This window comes from Microtus ochrogaster, chromosome 24 (assembly GCF_000317375.1).
Source record: "Microtus ochrogaster isolate Prairie Vole_2 chromosome 24, MicOch1.0, whole genome shotgun sequence".
NCBI lineage: Eukaryota > Metazoa > Chordata > Mammalia > Rodentia > Cricetidae > Microtus > Microtus ochrogaster.
The window spans coordinates 11,333,785-11,355,629 of NC_022024.1; the positions used below are offsets into that span (position 1 = coordinate 11,333,785).

The 21,845-nt window shown below is 41.4% G+C and overlaps 1 protein-coding gene across 1 annotated transcript in view; it reads left to right on the forward strand.

The window, feature by feature from the left end:
• Lgr5 (leucine rich repeat containing G protein-coupled receptor 5) overlaps positions 1 to 21,845 on the forward strand; it is a 130,312-nt gene that overhangs the window by 90,957 nt on the left and 17,510 nt on the right. Inside the window, exons 5-8 of the mRNA XM_005358047.3 lie at positions 11,541 to 11,756; positions 14,090 to 14,161; positions 17,117 to 17,185; positions 18,459 to 18,530. Coding sequence (XP_005358104.1) covers positions 11,541 to 11,756; positions 14,090 to 14,161; positions 17,117 to 17,185; positions 18,459 to 18,530 — 429 coding nt within the window. The remainder of the gene's footprint in view (positions 1 to 11,540; positions 11,757 to 14,089; positions 14,162 to 17,116; positions 17,186 to 18,458; positions 18,531 to 21,845) is intronic.

Genomic DNA, 21,845 nt, shown 5'->3' on the forward strand with positions numbered 1-21,845 from the left:
AAATATGTATCACAGAAATGATGGGTTGCCAAGTAGAAAAGGAAAAAAGAATCAAGTGTATATTTTGTTATTGTCTCTATTTTCCAATTAGCTAATATTCCTCTGCAGGGTACAGGAGTATGTTTAAAACCCAATCTGAATGTACAATTCCTGCCTGAAGACTACCTGCCTACATACATCATTTCCAGGGCTACCAATTCTACCCCAGGACCATGTGAAACACCTGTCAATCTCTTCATCCAGACGCTTCCTGGTTTGTTTCTGTTTGCAGTTGTTGAAAAACAAAAAAGACAATGATCTAGAAGACCCAGAGAGGACAAAGAGGTGCGCCCAGCTCTGAGCATAGTTAGGACAAGCCTGGGACAGCAGCATTTTCTCCTGTTCACGTCCTTGAGCCGAGCCGATTGGGTTTCAGACCCTGGATGTAGAATGGGAAGGGAGTAACAAAATAACAATAGACAAGGAAGTGTAAGCCAACAAAGGAAAAGAAGATAAAACCAGGAGGGTAATACAGAATGGAAAGAGCTAAAAAATAAAGTGGTTTCAGTATTAGGGACAGTATTCGCTCCGCTAAAATAAGTAGAGAAATCACACGCTTACACAACAACAAAAAAAATACTGTTTCTCCCCACTCAAAGGTGCCAATATCCTGGGATAGAGGTCAACATGGAATCCCTAGAGAAAGAGACTCTGTCTATTGATCTGTCAAGGTTCAGTTCAGAGAGCCATGTGCGAGCAAATCAGCGGATTCTTACAGAAAAGGAAAGGTGTTTCCCTTCTTTCCCCAGTTTAAACATGAGGGGGAAGACATTTTTAGCGGAAAGGTTCTTTCTACACGAAGTTTATAAGAAGAAAAGCTATGATGGGCAGGTGGGTCCTTGTGTGTAGGAAATAAGGCAAGTTGGTTATTTTTAAAAGGCCATGTATGAACAGTTCTCAGGCCTGATCATCTGCAATGCTTGGATACATGCATACATGGCTGTCCCATCAGACAGGCAAGGGGAACGTGGATGTTGGGAAATGAGAAGTCAATAGAACTTTTTAAAGCTGGGGAGGGCTCTCTACAAAATCGAATGGGCTAACACTTTGTGGAGGCAACCCGGAAGTGGATCGAAATGTTTTAGGGTGGGGGGGGGTGGAAACTTGGGAGGAGTGAAAAGTAGCACCCAGGAAAGCAAGGGAAAATGGGGACAGGGAAGAGACAGAAACTCCCCGCCATGGTGGTGAGAGAGGACAACGTTTATGTAACACTTTTGTCCCCACCCTGCTCCTCCTCACCTCAGCCACCTGGGTTAGGTGCTGGGATTACCCCTTTCTTAGTGAGGAGAAAGCAAAACTGTCAGACTATTGACCTTCCCAGAGTCAGGATGGAGATATGTTTGAGAGAAGTCTAGTCTGTCAGAACCCCCAAATCTGCCCGTTTCACTATCCTCATTCTTTTTCCTCCCTCTGAGAACAACCTGAGGTAAATGGGCACTGGCAAGAGAAGGGGAGGGCTTGGTAGAAACACACAGTCCAGCGATGTAGCTGTGAACTTTCACACAGAGAAAGGAAAGTTGTAATACTGCCCAGACAGACATAAGTGAACTGCAGAAGAGAAGGAGACAATATTAAAGTATGACCTGACAGCCTTTATTAGGGTTTCTCTAGGCAGTTGGTTATCTGATCCTTTGTGCCCGTGAGGCAACAATATTTTCTACTCTCCAAACGAGAAGACTCTGTGTGAGAATCTTGCCTTCATTGCCAGGATAGGAGTCAAATAGTCAAAGGCTAGACAAGGAAGTTCCAGATAGCCTGGGCTACATAAGAAGCAGCTTATTGGAGGGTGAAGACCTATAAGATCAACACAACAAAGCAGTGGCTGAAGCAAGATCCCTATGGAAGAGCTAAGGATCAGGACAACCTTGAAAGGTGTGTTGGAGGTCAGAATCTATGAAAGTCATGTGGGGTACATGAAGGATAATATCAGGCTTATTGCAGGATGGAAGCCCACAGGAAGGTCTTAGCAGGAAGGAATCTGACAGATCTTTGTTGACGGAGTCAGAGTAGATGAAGGATGCTTTTGTCAGAGTGGGGGCTGGAGATTAAAAGAAGGAAAATGGATTTGAGACACACAGAGGGTGAAGTTTCCAGCGTTTGAAGTGTTCAACAAAGAAGGAAAGGTGTGGTGACATATGCCTTTAACCCCAGCACCTGGGAGGCAGATCTCTGTGAGTTCGAAGACATCCTGGTCTACATAATAAGTTCCAGGACAGCCAAGGACACATAGTGAGACCCTGTTGAAGAAGGAAGGAGAAAGATGAGGAGGAGGGAGAAGGGGACAGTATCATGAACGATCTCTAAGTTTCTAGTTTGTCCACAGTGTAGCTGATGAGGTAGAGGCCCGCATGAAGACGGGACAGATGAGGATTTCGGTTTGCACTTTAGGAGAAAGAACTCAATAGGTGTGTCTTGATATTTGAATTCTGTACTTTGAAGGAGTTGGTGTGACGCCTAGGTTAATTGGGACCCACTACCATGCATTTCTTCCCCTAACACTTCACGATAAGAATTTGTCTCACTAATTCTGAAACGTTCCATGAATATTAAAGCCATGCCTGCCTAGTTTCGTGCTGTATTTCCAGCATGAGATACAAAGACAACTGTCTGGCATTATTTATTGAAATGAACGGAAGATTCAGACTCTAAGATGTATTGTAGACATCTGGGTTGTAACTGCTCTGGGTTCCCTACTTTGGCTGTAACCTGCATCTCTTGGCTCCAAGTTCTAATCTGTATGGACCCTGTTTGGGATTCCCTACTTTGGCTGTAACCTGCATTTACTCATCGTCCTGACTCCAGGTATAATCCGTGTATAGCTGTTTTCCACATGATTTACCTGGACTAAGTTGAATCCAATGGTTTCCGCAGAGATATTGGAGTTGACCTATTTGCCAGAATTAGTTTTCCCATTCAGTGAGTTAAGGACTCCCCATTTCAAGAGAAGGTATGTAGGAAGAGCCTGCTGATTGGGAGATTTGTAAAATGGGACAGGCATGGAGAAGTTTCTAAACACACGAGGTGGTCATGAACACAAAACCTAGAATTACTGTGGGAAAGAGGAGGAAAAAGTATTTGACTAGATCAGAGAAATAAGAGAAAGGTTTGAACAGATACAGTGGACAGAAGGCCTTGAATGAGGGGTTTAGCTTTGAAAAGAATGGTAATTTGGGAGAATATAGATTCCTACCAAGGGAATGGCATAGCGGATGATTTCAGAGAGATTAATCTGGCAGCAGCCTGCAGGATTAATTGAAGAGATAAGAGATCAAAGGCAAAAGGGCCAGCTCAGAAGCTGGGGCAGTCATGCAGGTGTGAAGAGATAAGGGACTTAGCCAGGCAGTCATCTCAGAGATGAAGATAAATGGAGAGAACTCACTGAATAATTGGCTGGAATGGGAGATCCAAAAGTAGACTCTAGGTTTCAAGTCCCTGTGGTTGGTACCTTGGAGACTGACATGTCCCTGACAAAAAGAGTCTTTGTGTCTCTGTAGAGAAAAAGAATGAAACAGAAGAAGTTACTGCCCTGGTTATTTTTGCTGCGGCACTCTTCTTGTCACAAAATTCATTGGGTGATGTTCCTAAAAATGATCAACATGGTGAACCTTGATCTGAAAAATCTATTCTTCTTTGGGGATGGGGCTCAGCTCAGCATGGAGTCGCAGCCGGTCACCAGGTGGGAGGCTTGAGCTCTGTCTTTGGCAACGCTGGAAACAATGCCAGAGAAGTAGAGGCTTAGACCGTCTGGCTACTTTCTATCCTGAGGCAGTTGACACAACTCAAAATCATGGCATTTCAGTGAACTCACAGACTCTCTTTCCCAAGAAAGGTGAAAACAAAGAGTCATTCCTGTTTCACACAAACTCTAATGTGATTGATTCTCTTTTTGGGGTCCACAGTGGTGTTACAAGGTTAGGTGGAGAAGGAGACACAGAAGCAGAAACTTCCCATGTAAGGGATTGCAGCCTTTCTGTGAACCAGCATGCTTGCCTTTGTAGGATGTAGGAAATGTCCCATCCTTGTGGGACATAAATTAAAAGATGAAATCGACAGTATGGTCACACCATACAGATATGAAATAGGAACAACAACAGGAAAAACAATTCTAATAATACGCAGAACTCGTTTAAATCCACATCAATCTATCAAAATTCATACAGATAAACTTCTGTCCTGGGAGTACCACTATAGGGACCTTGTGCCAGATTCAACTGTAGTCGTCCATTGATTCCAGGACAAAAGGTTCAAAACAGTAAAATTTTACTGTAGCAGAGAATGTGTGTGTTCTATTGAACTGTATTTTAAAATGAGTTTAGAGCCAGGTGGTTTTTGTTTTATTAGTAAAGTAAAGTAATAATTGAGAACGCTTTCATTTCTCAGAGTTTATCAGGGAACCAGGCAGAGCACTGTAGTTCCCTAACTACCCCTGGGTTCCCAAAATGGTCTCACAAAATGTAAACATGTACCTACTAGACTCGAGCGCTGGGTCATATCTTTTAAATTGAAGGGGGGGAAAGGGGCTGTTCTGCAAAAGCCAATCACGAGAATGCCGCGCTCCGTAATTCTGTTTGTTATTGAGATCCCGCAAGCTGTATAATACAGCTGCAACTGTCTTCACACGTGGGCCCGTCTTTGCTCTCAGCCGTGTTAATAATTGACACCATTATGGTCATCTTGGTGTGGAATTAGCCAAGATCAATGGCTTATCTTTTGACTAACGCTTTCTTCCTTGTAGTTAATGGCTCATCAAAGACATTCTCAAACAAAGATACAAGCTTATATGATATGTTGGCAAGGTGTCACGTGGAAGATAGATAAAGGACCATTTTCAAGACTAACAACAGCAACAGTGATCTCATGGTGTCTCTAATCCCTACTGTAATGCTACTTATAAATCAATGGCTCCTTTCAGAAGAATAGAACAGATTCACAAAATGTTTCTCTTAAAGAGAGGAAATTTGAGCAGTTAATGTCTTATGCATAAAAGCATGAAGATTAAAACTTCACACAGGAAGTAAAAGAGTGTTTTCGCCATTGCTAGTAAGAAAAGACGAACATTTTGCTTGATACCATGTAGCTTTGCTACCTAGAACACAAGCTATTCCAGAATTGCACTCACGTTTAATTCTATTTTGTTTTTATTTTATGTAACACAGAGTGGCATTCACCCATGCTGTCATGTGATCTCTCTCAACCCAGTTGTCCTGATGAGAAAGCTGAAACACTATAACTTTCTAGCTACACTGATGAATCACCAAGTCCTCCAGCTTAGTTAACAAGCTGTTAGCGCTCCCTAGTTCTCCTATGCATTGCTGTCAGAGCGGACACTGGACAGTACATCCCCATCTAAGGACTGAAGATAGAGAGGATTAGATATTTCTCCAGGCAGATGGTCCAGAAGTCTTCTGAAAGTTAGGCTATCCAGACTCAAAGTGCTTGAAACCCACCAGGGTGAATTGGATGATCTTGACCAAGTGAGAGTGGGGAAAGGTACCACAAATCGCTCAATAGGCAGTCACTCTGGCTGCCAAGCCTGAGCTGCTCAATCTCTTTGGCAACCTTGAAACTCCCCAACCTCCATTCCTTCCTCCAGAAACTGAGTTATTTCAACATATGCCCAAGTGTCATGACAAGACCATGTATCTTCATTCAAAGTCACTTCATTCCAAGAGACTTTGCAGAGACTTATGTGCAAAAGGATTCTGTTCTTGCACTATGTGATACTGTTTTCCTTAGTCGAATTCCATAGTTGCCACTTGGCATCTCTTGCTCTCTGTGATGGAAGGCTTGATATCACCGACAGCTACGCATGCAGCATAACTACCAAAGCACAGTCTGAGGGGTCTGTGATGGGTAAGAGAGTCTCCAGTTCTGTCCATCCACACAACAAAAACATGGCGCTCACCTACAGAAAAGTGTGAAATTACAGTGGATTAAGGAATTGCAAGAAAAATAGACTTCTATAGGGAGAAAAATGACACTATTCACAAATCTAAAGATTACCCTTAAATATTAAAGTTTATAGGCTTTTGAAACATTTCCACTTAATTCCCACAGTCATCCTGTGACATATTGTAATTCTGTCTTATAAATGTGAAGACTTATCCAAAGAGATATTAATCAGCATGTCCCAACATTTCAGAATTGATGAGGGATGGGCTCTTGACTTAAATTTGTTGGTTGCTGGCTTGCTTGGTGGACTGTTGAGTAGTTGATTGCTTGGTGGTTAGCTGGTTGACTGATTGATTAGTTGGTTGATTGGTGGTTATCTGGTTGATTGGGTGGTGATTAGCTGGTTGGTTAGTTTGTTGGTTGGTGACCTGGTTGACAAGTTGGTGGGTTGGTCAACTACTTGCCAGCTTGTTTGGTTTTTGTGATGCTAGCAATGGACCTCAGGGCCATGTGCAGGCAAGCACCTTTCCACCTTAGCTTTACTTGTTCTTCTAATTCAGTATGCCTTCCAATTTTCCATATGGCCATTGTATACATTGTTGCTGATGATAAAAGAAGTGAGAGTTAAAAAAAAATGGAGAGATGAGTCAGCAGTTAAGAGCACTTGACTCCGCCTTTAATCCCAGCACTCGGGAGGCAGAGGCAGGCGGATCTCTGTGAGTTTGAGACCAGCCTGGTCTACAGAGCTAGTTCCAAGACAGGATCCAAAGCCACAGAGAAACCCTGTCTCGAAAAAAAAAAAAACAAAAAAAAAAAGAGCACTTGACTCTTCCAGTGGGCATGAGTTCAGTTCCAGACATCCACAATAGACAGCCAACAACTGCCCGTACCTTCAGCTCCATGAAATACAACACCCTTTTCTGGCTGTCTTTTGCACTCATATCCATGTGACATTCACGCACACACACATGTTTTATTATTTTTAAATAAAATCTACACTTTCACCATAAACAAGACATATAAGGAGCATAAAGTAGAATCCACTTCCCATATGCTCACCTTTCAGATTATATTTCAAGACCATAATGAAGAGGCTTTGTCTGAGTTTAAAGCAGAAGCAAGGCCATTACTACTGCTTTTTTAAATAGTTCACTCTGCTATGCATAACTGCATGTGAGTTCTCTGCTGCCTTTGTTACATTTTGATGGATGCACAATGCCAAGATCATTACTAAAACTTTCTCGAGAATTCACCATCTATTACACATCATCATTTGTCCTATGCCTCTAAAATGAAGATGTTATATTCAGTGATACATCATAAACCCAATGACATAATTGTCTGTGTGTACACTCATATATATGTATATGTATATATATATGCATGTATGTTTATATGTGTGTGTATGTATATGTGGGTTACATTGATAAAACAATACTGCTAAAGTCTGAAAAACAGGGGCCAACAAGGTGGCTCAGAGAGAAAAGATGCTTGCTGCCAAGCGTGATGCCCTGAGTTTGATACCCAGGACCCATAGGGTATAAAAAAATAACTGACTCCTACAATCTGTCCTCCAACCTATACACATCATGTAACACATGCTGCACCAACACACATATACACACACCAACACAAATATATACACATAAATAAACACAGAAGACTGAGAAGTAAGGAAGACTTCTACCAATCATAGTTGTGGACCTTCTAGTTATCTCAGATATGAGATATGAAATTCAGCCTGTGCCTCTCAGGACAGAAATTTCCTGACAATCTAGCACTGTTTTTAATTGACATTCACCGAAACAGAATCTGAGTTTACCTCTTCTTGTCCCCTGAATGTTTGAGTAGTCAAAAGACAAAACCACACTATCCATGCTAAAATAAGAGTATTTTAACCTTATCAAGGTGTTTTATATTTGCAAAGTCCTGTTATGCTACGTCCATTATCATCAAACAACCCTATGAGAGAAGTTAGTCCCCATTTGACAGATGCTAAAGGTGAGGTCTGCTAACTCATCCCTGGCCACACAGAAGGGGACTTTGAATACATTGGCACTGCAGTTATAGACCAGGTCTTTGCAGGGTGAGCACATTATTAGGTGGATGCTGGGGTCTGGACTCTGGTCTGTTTCATGGCCTTTCAGCAAGAGTCTTAACCACTGACGTATTCACCATCCCCAATTTTCTTTCTTGCACTGAACAATGACATTTCCCTTATACCTCTCTGCTTAAATGTTGCACTTTTCCATCATCTAGATAAAAAAAAAAAATGTCCACTTGCCCCAAGAAACCAACTTGGCACAGTATGGCCCCACTGCTGACTCACCGAGTAGGCATAACTTGTGCCCCTCGGGTCTTAAACTTGTTCTATAAAGACCACCTGTGAAGAGAATAGATAATTAATTCCATTCTCTAGTTTAGCCTTGGGGTAATTTAAAATTAAATCAGATATCAAGAAGAGAGCAAAATGATGGTTGTCAGGGACCTGGAGGTTGATGGCAAGAATGGGGAAAGGCTGGGTAAAAGACAAAGGGCCTTGGCACGAGTAAGTTATGGCGACCCAGTCTACTGCATGGTGACTACAATTAACAATAATGTATACTTGGAAACTGCTAAGGAATTACATCCTAAATGTGCTTACCACAAAAGAAAAGGAAGTATGGAAAGAAATATGTTAATAAGTTTTTTTAATCACTTTACATTATATACTTGTAATAAAACATTACAATGACCCCTGTAAATATATACAATTTTTATTTGTCTAATATACTTCAATAATGCAGGAAAGGGAAAACTAAGTCAAACAATACCCTGGAGTATAAAACAATAAACTCTTATCTGGATTAAGCTGGAATTACTGAGGCCAGGCAGATACAAATTCTGAAACACTACATTTAGGAACATTTTTGGGGGAAATTTCCTTTTCTATATATTTTATTTGCATGTATTGATTTATAAAATAATGGGTTTTATTATGACACTTTCATGCATGTGTAGAAAGTACCTCTGTCATGTCCATGCTACTACCCAATAACACTCTTTTATGGGGAGTTTCTTAGAAGATGGAACGGTATCATAGAACGGCATTCCAGTGCTGTCTCGGGACACCTAAAATCAGTGTTAAGAGCTAGTAGGTCTGGGGGTATTCATTGATATTTTAAATGTGAAGACACTGAGTATTCGGACTCGTTTATTTCAGACAGAAAACTGTATAATGGCGTGACCAGATTTTAATCTTCCTGGGAAGGGAAAAAGATGCTTCTCAGAAGATCCCTGCCTCCAAGGAATGTATTCATGTGTACATACATGAATTCATCCATATACAGTGGGTGTATTCACATAGGGAACTGATATCAGGCCACTTCTCGCTGGTCGCAACTTCAGATATCCAAGAAGAAAAGCCCATGATTCCATTGCTGAAAAACCCTTTCCTACGATTCCCCAACATTGCACTGAACTTGGAGGTCTGGTATTTTCAAGGCTCTTAGGAGCTACTTGCAGTGCCAATGCCTATGTAAAAAGGATGATACACTTACCAAGACAAAGAAGCCTACACTATATAGAGGGGTACAATTGAAGAGCTACAGCTAAGACATTAGTTACACCTGGTATAAACAAGGGCCTTACTTCTAGCCAAATAGAGTTGATTACCTCCTTGTCCTTGAGGAGACTGTACCGTACCCTGTTGTGGAATAGTAGTTTGAGATGTGTTACATTGTTTATGATGTGGATCATTTGTTGTAAAGATGCAAAGATGTGTTTCATTCTTTTATGTTGCATTTGTTTTACTCTGTGAAGCTGTGTTACTTTGCCTGTCTAAAACTCCTGATTGGTCTAATAAAGAGCTAAACAGCCAATAGTGAGGCAGGAGAAAGGAGAGGCAGAGCTGGTGGGCAAAGAGAATAAATAGAAGAAAAAGAGAAAAAAAAGAGAGATCAAGAAGCAAGAAGAATAAGGAGGACACTAGGGGCCAGTCATGGAGTAAGGGAAAAGTAAGATATACAGAACAGAGAAAGATAAAAGCCCAGAGGCAAAAGGTAGATGATGATAACTTAAGTTAAAAAGAAAAAAAATCTGGCTAGAAATAAGCCAAGCTAAAGCCAGGCATTCATAAGTAATAATAAAACTCTGTGTGTGATTTATTTGGGAGCTGGGTGGCGGACCCCCAAGGAGCAAAAATGCCAAAACAGGACCCTATGACGGGCACATCGCTGATGCTTCTCAAGCGTTTCCAGTTCATTTGTGGACAGAACCCTGCCGTGTTGGGAGACCCTGCTTCCGCCCTTACAATCATGGCTGGTCTACTAGAAAAGTGAGGGAGTTTTAGCAAAGACAGCCAACTCCTACATTTGTTCCAAGTGACCTTACCTCAATTATTACTGCAACTTGGCTCGAAGCCCATCAGGGGTCACTTGTTCCTATTCATGGGATAGAAGTAGGAACTGGGGGATGACTAGAATGATGTATGTGGCCAAAAGTGAGGAAAGCCGCCTTCCAGAGAGATTATCTTCCTACCGCAGAGGGCTTTCTCTATTTCTGAACTCTTTAAATTTGGTTTGCAGGGGATTATTTTTTCTTTTTTTGCAATTCTCATGTTCTTCCTGTATCTGCTTAGTCTTAAATGCTTCCAAAACATTTTTTTAATCCTATCATGATTTTCCAATCCTTCATAAAATGCTAGCCTTCAGGTTTTGTTTTGTTTTGTTAATTCTAGTTTTGAAACTGCAAGCAAATGCAAGTCTTTAAAAAATGAGTAAGGGCTGTTTTGGAAACATAACCTGATTGATAGTAGTTCCACTGTTCATGAACCTCACCAAAAAAAAAAAAAAAAGAAAGAAAATGGGAAATACCTCAAAACACTAGGCCACTTTAATTAGAGCTACCGTTTGTCTTGAATTATGACAAAACAATTGTACTGTGCTCCTGCTGGCTCAGAGGCAACAGCAGCTTATTAATCTGACCTATTTTTAGAACTGTTTCCCCCACTTAAAAAAAAAAAGAAAGAAAAGAAAAAAGTGGAAAAAGGAAACAAGAGTTAGGCAGCTGCTAATTTTATTATTCGTCTTAAAATGTCAGAAAAACAAGTATCTGCCCAAGGCAAGTGGTTAGGTTAAGCCAGACAGCCAGCAGTTTTGACGCTCTTCCCAGAGGCATAGCTAACGATATTTCTATCTTAACTGAGTCTCTTCAAACCCTGAAGCAATCTTTTCCTAGCGTTTAGGATCAAACTAGGCGATTACTGCTTAGTATGTTCCAAACAGCCTGGGATCACAAAGTCGCTCATTTGGCTTGGGGTGGGAACGAGGTGAGAGAATGTCTGCCTCGTAAGTGTCCGAACCGGATGAAATTTTACACCTCAGAGAGGCCCTTCCATGCGTGAAAGCAGGCTGCCCGCAAGCTGGAGGAGAGTGAGAGCACCTTAAGGAGGGCTTAAGGCTCTAACCAGAATGAAGAGGACTGATCAAAAGAGGGAACCGGTCCAGTTTGTCTGGGGTCTGGAGCTCCCCAGACTGCTTCGCTGTGGCTGAGTGCTCCCAAGGTCTTCCGGTGAAGGCCATTGCTCTGCCTGGCTTCGCTGTTTCCCATTCTGGCTTGCTTTCTTCCAGACGTCTGGATGCCAACCACATCAGCTACGTGCCGCCCAGCTGTTTCAGCGGCCTGCACTCCCTGAGGCACCTGTGGCTGGACGACAACGCTCTGACGGAAGTCCCCGTCCAGGCTTTCAGAAGTTTGTCGGCGCTGCAAGCCATGACCTTGGCCCTGAACAAAATACACCACATACCAGACCTGGCCTTTGGAAACCTCTCCAGTCTGGTTGTGCTGTGAGTTTTTATTGATTTTGCTCTCTGTTTTGACGGTTTCTAAATTCCCTCTGAGATCTTAAAGTGTTGGAGCTCAAAATTTGAATGGAGGCATTTTAAGGAGGAAAAAACTGAGACCCTCTCTTGAGACCCTGTCTAAAATGACTTATGAATTTTCCGTGTGAATGAATGACTTACAACATTTATCAGATAGTGATAAACATTGCTGGGCATGCAGAGATCAAATAGCACCTCTCTACCTTAAACCCATTGTACATTTTCAAAGAAATCATCACAAAGATAACGAAAAAATTTTATTGAAAGATAATTTGGTTATTAACAATATACATATTAATAGGATTTTTTTTTTGCAATTCTAGGGGTGGAACCAGGCATCACAGATGCTACCTAAACAAGTATTAATACTTGATCAGTGAGCAACACTTGCTGTCTTGTTGTTGTTGTTGTTGTTAAAGAAAAAGAAGACAGATCATTCCCAAACTGGGAATATAGCCCAGTGTCTAGCATCAACCAGTACCTGGGTTTGAGCCCTAATACTGATGAAAAAAGACAGAAAAAGACAGGAAAAGAAAAGAAAGAGAGATAAAGGGAGGGAGGAGAAATAGGAACATTGTCTCTTGACAGCAAGGCTGTACTTTTTAGCTTTTTTTCTCTTTGAGATCCAGATTTCTTTGGGTTTGCTTTTGATTTTTGAAACCTGTTTTCGGGAAGACTGGCCTTGAACTTCTTGTGCTGTGGAGGATGGCCTTACAGTCCCGATCCTCCTGCCTACACACACACACACACACACACACACACACACACACACACACACCGCCCCCACGTGTTAGGCTCCTAGGCATGTACCACTATGGCTGCCTCCCTCCCATCTCAGGGAGATGAGGAACTGGAGGAAAGGGAGAACGGAGGGAGGGAGGAGGAAGGAAAGAAGAAAGGAAGGAAGGAAAAGATTAGCTACTTGAAGGAAAGGCACTTTGAACTTAGAGTTTCAGCGACTTCAGTCCCCAGTCCCCTTGCTTTGGGCCTGCAGTGAAGCAGAGCACTGTGACTGGTTGTACGCGGTAGACCAAAGTTGCTCAGTTCACAGCTGCTAGGAGCATACAATGAGACAGGAAGCGCTAGGGACCTCACAGTTCCTTCGAGGACAAGGTTCGGTGACCTAGCTTCCTTCCACTAGGTCCCACTGCCATCGGCTGTAACACCACAGGCTGGGCAGTCATTTGTGACACAAACCTTACTGGGGAGCACAGAGAGGAGCTTCTTTTGCACACGCACAGGTGTGCACGCGCACACACGCACACACGCGCGCCGCCCACTGACTCTCTTCTGTCTTCACCAGCCCACTTCATCACTGTGGTTGATTACCTGTCTCTTCTTTTATAGCATGTATTCCTATGAGGGCTCTTATTTATCTTTTTATTTTTAAATTCTCCCCATCCCCTCTCTCGTCTGCTGCATATAAAAAAGATCCTGAAAAGATGTCACAGATATCTCGCCTGAAACCCAAATTGTATTTATTATAAGTAAGACCTTAGTTTGGGGAGAAAAGAAATTTAACAGGATATCAACAAATTTCCTCTCTGAATTCCTTACATAAATATGACGTCGCTGATCCTGAAGAAGCTGGCTTTTGTTTTTTGTTTGCTTGTTTGTTTTGGTTTTTTTTTTCCCTTTCACTATTTTTTTTAAAACTCTCTCTCCCTTAAACCCATTTTCCAAAACCTCTTTGGGAGTTAGTCTGCTTTTCAGTGGCGTACACAATCGCTCTCATTGACTCTGGCAGACCAGCTTCATCAATTGAGCCTAAGATAATCATTGCACACACTAATAGTTTGTCCAAATTACTAATCTTGGGCAGCAGTAAAAGTCCAATCACTTGTCCCTTTCTTCACGAACCTGTGGCCCAATCCTGGGAATGGAGTCATCACAGAACATGCCTAATCCATGTCCTTGCTCCATCCCATCACCTCCCTCAGTGATGCTCGGTAACTCTGTTGAGCACTCTGTGTCCCCTAAGTCACAACGAGCAAACCATACTGGAAAACAGAACAACAACAAAATGAATCACACTTGCCGGCACACACGCACGCACTCACGCACACACACACACATGCACGCACACACATGGAAGTTAATCTTACATTCTACGCCATAGAAGCATTTACAGAATGAGTGAAGGCAGCAGAGGGGCTTTCTAAAAAATGTTCGTTTCTTATCGTTAATGCGTTCTTCACCTTTCTTTGGATTTAAGCATCCTGAATGTTCTTCCTGGATTTTCTCTGTGCGGTCCTCCTTCAGGACTGTTCCTGACTGCGGGTAACACTCTCTTGCAGGCATCTCCATAACAATAGAATCCACTCCCTGGGAAAGAGATGCTTTGACGGACTCCACAGCCTAGAGACTTTGTGAGTTGACCTTCCGTTTGTTTCCCTTTTTCCAGCGTTTTCATGAATATTCTGAAGGAATCCAAACAGCCTTAAAGGCAAACTTGATGTTTGATTTGGTTAATTGCCCGAGCTTTAAGCAGATATTTACAGAGGTTTTATCTTACACACACACACACACACACACACACACACAAGCACCCCACAGAGCTAAACAATAAAACTCAGATTCTATTTTAATCTCTGAAGAGCGGCAAATTAGTGAGAATAATTAAAGCTAAAGGAGTTCTTCTTAGGAGCAGTGACTGTTTGCTTAGGAGCAGTGTATTCTCCACCCAAGGAGCAATCCCTCTTGTCAGACACACTAATCATGACTTGTGTATGAGTTTGGTCCTCTTCAGAAAGAGAAAACAAAGACGCTGAGATCCAGGCCCTTCATAAGGAACGTGGTTCCTACTGAAGCAATGCAAGGGATAACATCACTTATAGACCTTGTTCAAATAACTTTGGCAAATATCTTATTGAGCAGCTAACTTCTCTTAGGCTCCACTGGGTTGCTTTACCAAGGGTATGTATTCAGCCTGTAGCCTCTTTGGGGATTCCTTCTTTCTCTAGTCTGATTCTGAAATCTATGATTATCTCCAGATACTGCTTTCAAAGAATGGGTCAGAGGTTCCCCTGGACACAGTGACAGGCTCCTGCGGTCTCAGTCTATTTGTAAGACTGAGATAGAGCATCACTCGAGCCCAGGAGTCTGAGGCTAGCTAGCATGGGTCGACATCGCAAGACCCCCATCTCAAAAACAAACAAACAAACAAAAACTAACTCAGGTTTTCGTTGGTACTTTTGATAAAAATGAGTCCAGTCAACTGACCATGTCCTAGATCCCGGAGCCAACGCAGATGATCTCACCATCCACCTAGGCACAAGCCTCCTCCTGGTCAAGAACAAACTCATCAAAGCCCTGCTGAGTCACCGAAGTGCAGTATGGATGGAGAGCAGCCAGCAACAGTTCTGAGTGTAGGAAGTGGAGCAGGGGGACAAACGCAGGAATATCCTCAAGTCACTTGACATAGTTAATACTGGAATACAGTAAACTACGCAAGGCCTTGCGATGATAAAATCAAGTCTTCTAGGACCTAGGGAACATTGTCCGTTTGCACGCAGACCAACAATTTACCCATAGTCAGTTTAGTTTCTAACCAGTTCTGGATCAAGCTGCTTCCCAAGAGACCATGTGTCCTGGATCTTCTCCTAACCATAACTCTCCTCGCAGAACACGGTCACCCCACTTCTCCACGGATGTCAAAGAGGAACTCATTCAGGCAGATCCTTGACGCCACAGGAAAACAGTTTCTATCAGCCACTAGGAAAAAGTTAGAACGTCTCTCTCATTAAGTGACACTTTCTCATCCCTTTTAACAGAACAATTGGAGCAAAAACAAACAAAAAAAAAATCAACTTTACTGGGTGTTTCCATAAGTGCTTTTCCTGTCCCTGGTCCTGGGTAAGGAACCAGACCTACAGAAAAATACATACAAATACCACAAAGTAAAACATTTCAGGACAAAAATCTGTGAATCTTATTGTCTGGCCCCACTTTGCCCAGGGCTACAGAGGATCAGTAAATTGGTTGTTTCCAGCCTCTTCCTTTCCCTGACTAGAAAACCAAGTAATTTATAAGGGTCCAGTCCTCGTTTAATCAAAACAGAGCATCTGGAGAGATTTAACACAGGAAGAAAATCTATGTCCACAAAAGACATGAGTTTCCTGCCTGCAGAATAGCTTAAGGATGGCTGTGCCAGACAAGTAGGAATCTTGATTCATGTCTAACTCGGTCAAATTATCTTTCTCTTAAAATTAAATGGCAATTCTTTTCTACTGAGGAGGATCTAACCACATCTGATTGCCTTACCAAAAGAGTTTTCTGTGTCATTTGGGAAATCTACTATTCCCGGGGACCAGACAGCAATTCTTTTTCATCTGAAGCTGTAGGTATAAGGAGTAAGCCTATAAAACATCTGTGAGTAATGGCCTTGAAAAGCCATTTGTGTCATTACAAATAGAGAAATTAATGATTTGAGTTTCTCCGACCCTTCCATCTCTCTGTATGAGGGATAACACACAGCTTTGCCTCACAGACCAAGACAAACACAGGACTTGAGTTGATCATGTACAACCCTGGGGAAGCTCTAGTCTACATGTCCTTGCTAAGAGTCCTGTGTATCACATAAACCTTTCCAAAGACATTTTGCCCTGGTCTTCAGGGTGGGTGGACACAGGCTCTCCACGGGAGCCATGAACAGGGCAGTTTTCAGGTCCCACTTCCTCAACGGGACGGAGGAAACAAGAAAGGGTCCCAGGACTGAAGAGTGGAAACATCAACTGGCAATTCTGTGAACCAGAATCCAGGGAAGAACTCCATCAGGAAGAGGTCAGAACCCACCCAGCAAGCATTGCCCCTCCTCGGAAGTTAAAGCGGATGCAGGTCCCTCCCTGTTTTAAATGACCCGCAACCCTTGATCCTTAGCTTGAAATTTCTGTTAGTTGGTGTCATGATTATTGTAATGCAGATGTTTTCAGGCTACTGGTGGTCAAAGCCCTAGAGATGGTTCTGCAGGTTAAAGCACTTGTAGCTCAGCCGGTTGGTTAGCTGAGTTCCATCGCTGGAACCTACCAATGAAAGGAGAAAAGTAGCTCTCCAAAATTGTTCTTACTTCTGCAAGCCTGCTTGACGCTCCTACATCCAAACACACATATACACACATACATACAAGTGCATGTGTGCCCACACATGCTAAATACAATAAATTGTTTTTAAAGTATTAGCTGGCAGCCAGCCAATAAACCATGTCTTGAAAGAGAAAGCAAAAGAGCTTCCATCTATGACATGAGTCCATTGGAATACTTAACTTGTACGCTGAGGAAATAGAAGTTTTAGATGAAATGCTGAAAACACCATTTACTCATTTCTAGAGACTTAAATTATAATAACCTCGATGAATTCCCCACTGCAATCAAGACACTCTCCAACCTTAAAGAACTGTAAGTATTAAAGCAAGTTTAATGAATGAACTTTTACTCTTTATAAATTTATTTTAAAATTAACATGATTATTTGTGTAATGACTGAAATTTTTGCTTATACAAGTAATGGCTTAGCGCACTTGAAGTATATTTTAATTGAGTTCCAGAAGCAAAAAAAAAATCATACTTTTTGAATTTATAAAAGGCCTCTCTTGTTTATATATAAAAACACATCATTTATATCTATATAACCCATATGCTTTCATTTTTCCTAAGTGATATATATTCTAGTACCAGTTACATTTTTGTATATTTGTAATAGAACTATAATAGAATTTAGCTATTTGTTAATTCTATGAATCTAGAAATTTCTGAGTTGCATAAATATAGAATTGTATGAATAAAAATTTTCCCTTTATAGCAATAAATGTCATCACATATATTCTATTACATGCATTTTTAATGCTGGATGAGCATTACTTAATTTTCTAAGCACAATTTCACTAAAGAAACACTAATTTTCAACCGTTGGTTGTATATATCATGTTTTAGATGATAAATTTTAATTAGCTTTTCCTTTTTATCTAAAAAGACAAATATCTAGCTCTTGAAAAACAATATAAGCCTGGGATGTTTTTTCCACAAAGCAGATAGACAGATAGAGTAGTGTGTTTATGAGGAAAAAGCCTTTGCGGGTTCCACCTCAGAGAATCCCATGTGTATCAGCTGAGTAGATATTGACAAGGAAAGGCATTCCTAACTTCCATGTACCTCATACAGCCACAGTCAAACAAAACCCCAAAATCCTTGACTCTGCCTCTCTGCCATTCAGATTGTATTGGCCCCGGCAGGGGCAATTGATTTATTATCACGATCCACTAAACATTTCCCTTGTAAGGAGCTTCCTTAAATCTCTGCTTCACGGCAGCTTAAATCAGTTTTCCCTTCTCTGGCTTCAAACAGAGTCACCTTAATCCTCTCTCCAAAGATAGCTCGCTCTCAAACTGTTGTGCCACAATCCTCTACTGGATAGCAACAAAAGTATTTTCCTTTTATAACGTAATATCCTGTTTCCATAAAGCACCGTTAGGAGATAAGAGCGTGTGATTTTCTTTGCTCCTCTGTAGTAAATGAGGACACACACACACACATGTTTCGCCATGCAGGGAGGTGTTAACATGTATTCTGGTTACTAGAGATGCTGATTATAGTTCCTGGTAGGGCAAAGAGAGCTATTAAGTAATCCTCCCACACACACATGACTTTTTATAATTATTCTTCTCTTCTTCTAGAGGATTCCACAGCAACAACATCAGGTCAATACCTGAGAAAGCATTCGTAGGCAACCCTTCTCTTATCACAATGTAAGTGGCCAGTGTACTCCTTTTCCTTCTTGCTGACATTTAACAGTTTTAAATATGTTGCGCATTTAAATATAATGCAAATTAATGCTAACTAATTTGCCTTGGTTTTGTCTCAGTCAGTGCAAAAAATCTGTACAGAAGTGCTTTATTTCGTCAGATTTTATTGATATAGTTCCTCAGGTTTCAAGTAAACACTGAAATATGCTAAATATATTCATCTTTCTCAATCTGAGGTGTCTGTTGGCTTGCAGTCTCCATCTTTAGATGCCAAGCCATGCAGCTAGTCTTCTAAGTGTTTTTGATTACCCGTATTTTGCAAGAAATAAACCTGATTTTAGAGCATCAATGGCAGACCACTTAGTCAATCAGGAATTCAACCCCAGGACTCTAGGGAAAAAAATAGCATATTATATGCAAAAGGGGGTGGTCTTTGCAACCAATTTACCTCTAATTTAAACTGCTGGATGTGAGAGTTGAATGGAAGGAATTTATGTTCTCTGTCTATTTGTGAATAAGCCCCAGCCTTGAGCCACATTTAGCCAAAACTGGAGTGTAATTCTAGAAAGGTGCATGTATTCTAGAATGGGAACTACAAGGACTTCATGTATTATAAAAAAAAAATAAAACAAATTTATAATCGCAAAGTACCAATAATTGTGTTTCACACTTAATACAACATCAATAGGACATTTATTATGTATCAACATTAAGAAAATGAAAATGTGTAATTATTAGTTGGTTGTTTTTTGTTTGCTTGTTTTTTGTTGTTGTTGTTGTCGTTTTAGATAATAGATACCTGTCCAGGTAGGCTTAGAGAATTATATTGACCTTAGTGATGGGTCGCAGATCTCTCATAGAAAGGGTGACTAAAGGCAACCATTGAATCTGGCCTAAGGCGTTCCTCCTGTGCTTACTTAAAGAGAGACTTTCTGAAACCGTGTGGCTTTTGTCACAACTGAGCTAGAGCCCCAATTAGCCTTGACAACTGGGGGTGGGGAACAGCTAATACTCGTACAAACAAAACCATTTATCACCTCTGAAATGTCCTGGCAATATTTTGGCAAACCAAAGGCTTTGAATTCTATTGCCGGATAAACCTCAGTCCTCATTAGAGATCATTTACATATTAAAAGATTAGTGAATTGCTTTGGCTTTGAGACTCTCGCAGCCCTAGGACTGGTTCTTAATCGCTCTTTTGGCATGTTAATGCACTTGAGTGACAGCCCTTATGGTCTTTGGAGACCTCTCCACTTTCCAGGGTGCCGCCAACTTTCTCTTCACCCTCCTGCTTTCCTCACACACGGGTTTCCCGGTTTCCGTCTCTCATCACCACCAGCCTTTCCAACACAGTAATCTCTAAGTATGTTTTGCTCCAAGCCCCATTAGCTGATGACCCAACCCTCATTTCTACCTCTGCAATCTCCAACCCAGTACCCTCTTTTTACCTCCCCTTCCCCAGCTCCTCTGTTAGCCATTACTTCTCTTCTGTTTAGTCATTTACCAGTGCAGATGAGGCAGGTCTCCCTGTCTCTCCATGGTGACGGGGACGGAAGCAGACATCCAGACTATCAATTTAGGTTGAATACAAACTCCTTACCTGGCATTCACAGTCTTCCACAGCCAACTTCCTATTTCCCAAAAACTCTTCGCAACGATGCCACAACCCAGCTACCTAAGCTGTGTTTGTAAAGCACAAAGATTCCATCCCTGCACTATGATGATTGGAATTCTTTCATATGTATTTCTAACGACATTTCGTAGGGGTTTTTTTTTACCCTTCCCCGCAATAAATGAGAGGACTGGCCCCCAGAGAACCCCGGAGTCTTGTATTTGCAGATGGGATATTTCTGCCTTCACATGCAAGCACACACATTCATCCCTGCTCAGTGTATGTATATTTGCACACGTGTATGAGTGTCATTATGTGCTGATAAGTATATGATAGGTGTGCCGTGAGGAAAGCTCCATGTTAAGCCACGTATTTCTGTTGTCACTTTTTAAATTCTTTCACTGTTTTTTTTCAAAACAAAATCCATGAACATATGTAATGTATTTTGATCATCTTCAACCCAGATCCCCCCCCCCATTGTGGTTCTTTTAATGATTGTCTAATCCTAAGGGAAAAGAGGGGATAGGATCCCAAAGTAGGTAGGTGTGCTACGTCACTAGCTATGTGAGCTGCTACACTGCCTTAGCGTTTGCGGTTGTTGCACAAGACTACGACCAAACTCATTGTTGTCTTAGCTTAAATGGAGGATCTGGCTGATAACAAGCTTTCCTGGGTATCTGAGCCTCCATTTCCTCACCTGAGCATGAAGAAAATAGTACCTCCACCCTAGATCCAAGTTGTGCAGATCAAATAGAAGGCCATGTGCTGCCTCTTGCCTTATGCCCACCAGATTCTAAGCTTCTCTAGGAGGAAATACTTTACCATTCCATTCCTCTTCAACCTCCAGCATTTAGAATAATTTCCAATGGCAGCTTCTCTAATGAGCAAGTCTTTAAATCTCTGCAATGTCTACTTCACAGTTTTTTAGCATAGTAGACACTGGTTAAGGATTTATTGTATTTACCTGAACTATCCCAATGCCTCAGCTAAGAAATACGTGTTGGGCACCATTAATAAAGCAGTTCAAATACATTCTGATTGCGTTAAAAAGTTTATAATACAAAATGTTCTTTAAGTTTTAATAATGTCTCACATTTTAGAACCATGATGAATTCAAGAAATGTCTTTCATTAGATAAACTCCAGAGTATATAACTTCTCAACAATGTAAAAAGTCCTTGGTAGATGTTATGGCTATTATATTCAAACAGCAGATAGAACCTTCCATAAACATAGATAAATGATAGATAGATAGATAGATAGATAGATAGATAGATAGATAGATAGATAGGTGAGTGGATGGACGGACGACAGACAGATAGATGATTGAACTGTAACTTGAGTTATGCTTTGTTACTGAGTGAGTATATTCAGTGATGCAGGCAAACAAAAACTGTAAGTACAGTTAGTCAGTTCATGTGCTTTCCTACTTGGTAACTATCATTCATACCAGCCCTGATGTCCAAGCGTTATTTTTTCTTTTTGGTTAACCTTGTATGTTAGCATGCACAGGATGGGTTTTGCCACGGCATCTTCACACATTGTCGTTCCATTTTATTCTAAATCCTCCTCTACCCGCCCCCCCCCAAGTCTCTTCCCTTTAAATTGTATAGATTCCTTACCCCATGTCTCCTAAAGCTAGTTAATGAGATGGTCCAGTGGGTTCAGCCTAACAACTTGAGTTTGATGCTGGGAATTCACACCCAC